At 42.5% G+C, this 7,229-nt stretch overlaps 2 protein-coding genes across 2 annotated transcripts in view; both read right to left on the reverse strand.

Annotated features, from left to right (window-relative positions):
- The window catches only part of LOC102294073 (tumor necrosis factor receptor superfamily member 14), a gene marked incomplete in the record, with an annotated part of 39,732 nt that extends 35,565 nt beyond the window's left edge, over window positions 1-4,167 (reverse strand). Inside the window, 1 exon segment of the mRNA XM_005951586.3 lies at window positions 3,895-4,167.
- A 166-nt stretch (window positions 4,168-4,333) lies between these two features.
- LOC121813033 lies at window positions 4,334-6,935 on the reverse strand. The gene is made up of 2 exons (XM_042216470.1): window positions 5,871-6,935; window positions 4,334-4,747 (listed from the first exon to the last, which is right to left on the reverse strand). Exon 1 carries the CDS (start codon window positions 6,782-6,784, stop codon window positions 5,921-5,923), a length of 864 nt encoding a protein of 287 aa, XP_042072404.1. The 5' UTR covers window positions 6,785-6,935; the 3' UTR covers window positions 4,334-4,747; window positions 5,871-5,920.
- Between the last annotated feature and the right edge of the window lie 294 nt (window positions 6,936-7,229).

The following is a 7,229-nucleotide window of genomic DNA, read 5'->3' on the forward strand; positions in this document are numbered from 1 at the left end:
ACAGTCAAGCATGGTGGTGGGATGTCATTGTTTGGGGCTGCATGAGTGCTGCTGGCACTGGGGAGCTATAGTTAATTGAGGGAACCATGAATGTCAACATGTACTGTGACATACTGAAGCAGAGCATGATCCCCTCCCTTCAGAAACTGGGCCATAGGACAGTATTCCAACATGATAACAACCACACACCTAAAAGACCAGCTTAAAGGGTGTACTCACATTTGTTGCCAGCGGTTTAGATGTTAATGGCTGTATGAGTTATTTTAAGGGGACAGCAAATTTACACTGTTATACAAGCTGTACACCAACTGCTTCACATTGTATCAAAGTGTCATCTTCTCTTAGAGTGCTACTTGTGTGACTCTTGGTGGCGCTGTCACTTGGTGTTCGCTCGCTCTGCGGTAGAGTATCACTTCCTGTTCCTGCTCAAACACAGTGGTGTTTCTGAGTAGCTTATCTGCTTAGCAATTTAATTAACAACTTTTAAATACATTCTTTTTCATAGTATAATCTTCACGTGCTTCATCCGAAGCACACTTTCTGTGTACTCACTACCTAATTTATAGCCAAAGTATTCACTCACTGTCTCTGTACTGTTTTGCTAGCTTAGCTTAGCTCGTAGCCGACTCGTTAGCACCATGGCTACTTCACCTGTCCCTCCTGCACTTTCTTGCTCATTGTGTCAGATGTTTAGTTACTCCTCGGCCTCCTTTAGCAGTAATGATATCTGTAACAAATGTAGCATATTTGCAGCTCTGGAGGCCAGGATTACTGAATTGGAGACTCGGCTTCGCACCCTTCATTCACCCGTAGCTAGCCAGGCCCCTGTAGCTGGTGCAGCCGAAGATAGCGTAGGCCCCGCTAGCTGTTCCCCGGCAGACCCCAAGCAGCTGGGGAAAGAGGGCGGCTGGGTCACGGTGAGGAGGAAGCATAGTCCTAAACAGAAGCCCCAGGTACACCACCAACCCGTTCATGTGTCTAACCGTTTTTCCCCACTCGGCGACACACCCGCCGGGGGTCAAACTCTGGTAATTGGTGATTCTGTTCTCAGACATGTGAAGCTAGAGACACCGGCAACCATAGTCAATTGTCTTCCAGGGGCCAGAGCAGGCGACATTGAAGGAAATTTAAAACTGCTGGCTAAGGGTAAACGTAAATTCAGTAAGATCATAATTCACGTCGGCAGTAATGACACCCGGTTACGCCAATCGGAGGTCACTAAAATCAATATTGAATCGGTGTGCAACTTTGCCAAAACAATGTCGGACTCTGTAGTTTTCTCTGGTCCCCTCCCCAATCAGACCAGGAGTGACATGTTTAGCCGCATGTTCTCCTTAAATTGCTGGCTGTCTGAGTGGTGTCCCAGAAACGATGTGGGCTTCATAGATAATTGGCAAACCTTCTGGAGGAAACCTGGTCTTGTTAGGAGAGACGGCATCCATCCCACTTTGGATGGAGCAGCTCTCATTTCTAGAAATATGGACAAATTTATTAAACCCCCCAAAATATGACTATCCAGAGTTGGGACCAGGAAGCAGAGTTGCAGTCTTACACGCCTCTCTGCAGCTTCTCTCCTCCTGCTACCCCCCCAAAAACCCATCTCCATAGAGACTGTGTCAGCTTCCAAAAAGACAAAAAACAAACTAAAAACCAGCAACAAACAACTTAAACATAAACAATTACAAAGAAAGAACAATACAGTATCCACATCTGAACCAAAGAGTAAAACAGTGAAATGTGGATTATTAAATATTAGGTCTCTCTCCTCCAAGTCTCTGTTAGTACATGACTTAATAATTGATCAACAAATTGATTTACTCTGCCTTACAGAAACCTGGTTGCAGCAGGATGATTATGTTAGTTTAAATGAATCAACACCCCCGAGTCATTCTAACTACCAGAAATCTCGAAGCACAGGCCGAGGGGGCGGTGTGGCAGCAATTTTTCACACCAGCCTATTAATTAATGAAAGACCAAGACAGACTTTTAATTCATTTGAAAGCCTGATGCTTAGCCTCGTCCACCCCAGCTGTAAAACTCAGAAACCAGTCTTACTTGTTATCATCTATCGTCCACCTGGGCCTTACACAGAGTTTCTGTCTGATTTCTCAGACTTTTTATCTGATTTAGTTCTCAGCTCAGATAAAATAATTATTGTGGGTGATTTTAACATCCATGTAGATGCTAAAAATGACAGCCTCAACATGGCATTTAATCTGTTATTAGACTCAATTGGTTTCTCTCAAAATGTAAAAGAACCCACCCACCACTTTAATCACACTCTAGATCTTGTTTTAACATATGGCATAGAAACTGAACATTTAACAGTGTTTCCTGAAAACCCTCTCCTGTCTGATCATTTCCTGATAACATTTACATTTACAATAATTGATTACACAGCGGTGGAGAGTAGACTTTATCACAGTAGATGTCTTTCTGAAAGCGCTGTAACTAAGTTTAAGAATATAATCCACCCACTGTTATCATCTTCAATGCCCTGTACCAACATAGAGCAGAGCAGCTATCTGAACGCTACCCCAACAGAGGTCGATTATCTTGTTAATAATTTCACCTCCTCACTACGTACGACTCTGGATACTGTAGCTCCTGTGAAAACTAAGGTCTCAAATCAGAAGTACCTGACTCCGTGGTATAATTCTCAAACACGTACCCTAAAGCAGATGACTCGTAATCTGGAGAGGAAATGGCGTGTCACAAATTTAGAGGATCATCATTTAGCCTGGAGAAATAGTTTGCTGCTTTATAAGAAAGCCCTCCGCAAAGCCAGAACATCTTACTATTCATCACTGATTGAAGTAAATAAGAACAACCCCAGGTTTCTCTTCAGCACTGTAGCCAGGCTGACAAAAAGTCAGAGCTCTTTTGAGCCAACAATCCCTTTAACGTTAACTAGTAATGACTTCATGAACTTCTTCACAAATAAAATTTTTATCATTAGAGAAAAAATTACCAGTAATCATCCCACAGATGTAATATTATCTACAGCTACTCTTAGTACCATTGATGTTAAGTTAGACTCTTTTTCTCCAATTGATCTTTCTGAGTTAACTTCAATAATTACTTCCTCCAAACCATCAACGTGTCTTTTAGACCCCATTCCTACAAAACTGCTCAAAGAAGTCCTGCCATTAATTAATTCTTCGATCTTAAATATGATCAACCTATCTCTAATAATCGGCTATGTACCACAGGCCTTCAAGCTGGCTGTAGTTAAACCTTTACTCAAAAAGCCATCTCTAGACCCAGCAGTCTTAGCTAATTATAGGCCAATCTCCAACCTTCCTTTCATATCAAAAATCCTTGAAAGAGTAGTTGTCAAACAGCTAACAGATCATCTGCAGAGGAATGGTTTATTTGAAGAGTTTCAGTCAGGTTTCAGAGCTCATCACAGCACAGAAACAGCTTTAGTGAAGGTTACAAATGATCTTCTTATGGCCTCTGACAGTGGACTCATCTCTGTGCTTGTCCTGCTAGACCTAGTGCAGCGTTCGATACTGTCGACCATAATATCCTATTAGAGCGATTAGAACATGCTGTAGGTATTACAGGTACTGCAGAGTGTGTTTGAGATACTCTCACAAGTGTCACAGATGACACATTTGGCGTTTTTTTGCTGGTTTGTCGGTAGGAGCTACTGAAACGCAAGACTGCCACACATCTGTTCGACCAACGCCAGTTGATCTAAACGCCAGTAGATCTGGAACACCGCCATGTTTATCTGTGAAGGAAAAAGTGACGCAGCTGTGAATGAAGCTCATTCTACTGCTGCGTGAACTAAATCACCGCTGTGGATCTGAGAGGAGACCTTCACAGCCTTCTTCACACTCTGAACATCATCTTCACATAGCGTTTACACTCAATCAGGACACTTACCGTCTCCGCCAACTCTTACATGGATCCTCGGACTTAGGACGTTAGGATCAAGATCACGTGACACACACAGAGCACATCGTCCTCACGAATTAGAGACATACACGAATCAGTATCATTATTTTTATTTAAACTCGCGGCTCTGCATTTAACTCTCTACTACGTCTACACTAATCCAGATAAATTTGAAACCAGCATTTTCGTCTAAAAACGCTCCCCGTCTACACTATCAGGTTCAATCGTTTTCTTCCACAACAACAACGCTTACGTCCCCGTACTGCGCATGCGTGAAACGTAAGACGATCCAACCTGCCGTTTCCCCCAGCCCCTCCCCCCTAAAACCTTTATTTAAACATTAGTACAATACAAAGTAAAATTAAACAGTTCTAACTTCAAGGTATTGTACTTACAGAAATTGTAAACCATAAACAAACAAACAAACATCAGAACCTACCTACATTATACATATGCTAGGGGGAGAAGTTTAACTGATTAAGCCAAAGTGTAAAGTGATTGAAGGATCTTCATTTTGTCAAATACAACCATAGTTTTTACATTTTTGGGGTTAGTAGTGTTCTTTATTGAATTAAGATATTGCAAAAGCTCATAGGCGTATACATAAAAAGAGGAATTTCTTCCTAAACATTTGGATTTGTGAATATGAAATTTAGCCATTAAGATTAACAAGTTAATCATATCTGTTATCAATGTTGAACTGTCTTTGGTTTTTGTGGAGACCAAATAATACATATTTCCATAACAGTGCAAATCCTTTAAATATATTTTCTGAGATAAAGACATATAATCTCTGCCAGAAGTCTTGTACAAGGTGACAAAACCAAAAAAAGATGTATAGGGCTTCGGAGTTGACGTCACGCCGCAATGCATTGTGGGAGCGCAGCTCCATTTTCGGGGTCTACGATCCAAACAAATACACTGTATTGGAACGGCGACTACGACAAGAAACATGCTTAAAAGCAGCTCGAAAGAAAACGGACGGTATAGAGATCGATTGCGTCCAGAGGCGAAGCAGCGGTATTTGAAAAAAATTGAGTGCATCGCAAATCTGGACCCATACGACATACGGCAGTGGAGTAAAGACCCAGACGACTTACCGCCACTGTCCTACCCCGATATCTTCACCTATCTTGTTTGTGGAGTAAGTGCTTACACTGCGAACCAGTTTCGTAATTACAAGTCACTGGAGGCGCACATCCAATTTACAAATGGCTGGGTGCAAGATTTGGCTATTTTCAAGCCGCCAAAATCTGAGTACGTCGTTATTCATACTAAGGTACGTCAGCTGGAGTGCATCGAGTGACATAGCCATTTTCCACCCCCCACCATAATTAATGTTAAATCTTTATCATTGAACTGTTAAAATATCGTTATCATATTATGTGCCCATAATTGTATAGTAGATGCAAATTAACACATTGATAATCGGGCAAATTATAAACGCCAATCAGTGTCATAGGCAGGCTTCCCTACATTTGTGCGAAACAATTAGCGAATCGTTACATAGCACATATGTCTGCAAAGTCACTCCATTCGATGTTTGATCGCAATTTCTATAACTTCCGAGACCATCAACGGTAATATTATTCAGCTATAAAGTGTGATAAGAACATATTTAGAACTTACCGGAATGAAAATGTCATGAGCACACCAGCTGATATCTGGAGACGTAACAGAACTTGATATCAGCTCGTCTCACGGCTGCTATCCAGGCTAGACGCCTTCGTTTGGTAACATCCGATACATGAGCTCCTTCATGTTGCTTCCAGGTTGGGAAAGCATAAAAAGACAATCCAACCTTATTCCCGTGCCGGTCGTAAAATCGAACATTGCAGCCGAGCACACAGCAAGTACGAACCATGGCTATGCTATCGCTCCTAGCTTAGACCCCCAAAATGGTGAATCGGGCCAAAATCCTTTCCACGCCCACCCCCGTGACATCACGCTCCGAAGCCCTATAGTCGATTCCAACGCTGCTGAGGCATTTGGGAAGTCCGAGCCACATCTTAACCTAGGAGCTCACTAGCCTCTCTAGTCGATTGGCATGATTGAGTGAGACCTTGTACATTGTCAACAGCCACAGTAGTCTGGGTAATAACCCAAACTGGAAACACCAGAGCTTCAGTTTCCCTGGGAGTGCAGTGTTGTTAATCTGCTTGAGGTCATCAGCCAAGTTCTGCCTTAGCTGTTCTAGTTGCCACATATCATTGAGGTCTGCATTATACCACCGTCCCAGGCTCTTTATGGGCTTCTCTAAGACTGTTGGAATTGGTTCTCCACTGATATAGAATTGCTCGGCTGTCAGTTTTCCTTTTATGATGGAGATGCTGCGAGATTTACTTGGCTTAAACTCCATTCTTGCCCATTCTATGTTTTCCTGGAGCTTCTGTAGCAATCGCCTAGTACATGGTTTTGTTGTTGTAATGTTGGTCATGTCATCCATGTAGGCCCTAATGGGAGGAAGACAAAGGCCACTCTTGTGTCTCTCATCTTCCACTACCCACCGGGATGCCCGCATGACCGACTCCATTGCCATGATAAATGCCTGAGGGGAAATTGTGCAGCCTGCCATAACTCCAATTTCCAGGTGCTGCCAGGCTGTGGTGGTGTTTTCAGCTGTCACACAAAACTGTAAATCCTGAAAGTAAGTCGTGACCAGTCCTGTGATGTGGTTTGGTACGCTGAAATAGTTGAAGGCCATCCACAAGATCTTGTGCGGAACTGACCCAAAGGCGTTGGCAAGGTCTAAAAAGACCACCACGTTACAATGCCGAACAGTGGATTTTGCCTGTAGCACAGATGTGGCTGGGGTCCACTTCTTCCCCGTTGCTAGGGTGGGAGCAGTGCCTCTCACTATGGGGTCCGTGAGTGACATCTCAAGCCTCACTTTTGCCCATTTAAACTCCTCAACCAGGCTAGGGATAGGCAATGACAGTATCCATTTTTAATGTATATTTTTTTAAACATTATTTTAGTCTCATCAACTGGGAATTTAAACCTCCATTTGTATGACCACTGTTCTTTTCCTGTGAAAAAGAACTTTCTTTACCAAAAAGTCTAACCCTTTTCCTCTTGCCCATGTTCCCCCATCTTCTGCAAAATACGAAAACTCCATTCCACTCACTATGTTCTTAAACACATCATCATTTATCAACAATGAAAACAATAATGGGCTAAATATGCTCCCTTGTGGTGTTCCATTTTCTACCGGCAAACTCTCCAAATAACTCCTCCCAATCCTTACCATTATTTGTCTTCCTTCCAAAAAATTCTTAATCCATCTGACCATTCAATCATTTACACCCATTTCCCTAATTTTA

This window comes from Haplochromis burtoni, unplaced genomic scaffold, assembly GCF_018398535.1.
Source record: "Haplochromis burtoni strain Fernald_Lab_line unplaced genomic scaffold, NCSU_Asbu1 Contig_1065, whole genome shotgun sequence".
Taxonomy (NCBI): domain Eukaryota; kingdom Metazoa; phylum Chordata; class Actinopteri; order Cichliformes; family Cichlidae; genus Haplochromis; species Haplochromis burtoni.

Excerpts from the sequence above, each read along its gene's own strand:
- LOC121813033 (XM_042216470.1), bottom strand. The coding sequence starts at position 6,784 with ATGTCACTCACGGACCCCATAGTGAGAGGCACTGCTCCCACCCTAGCA.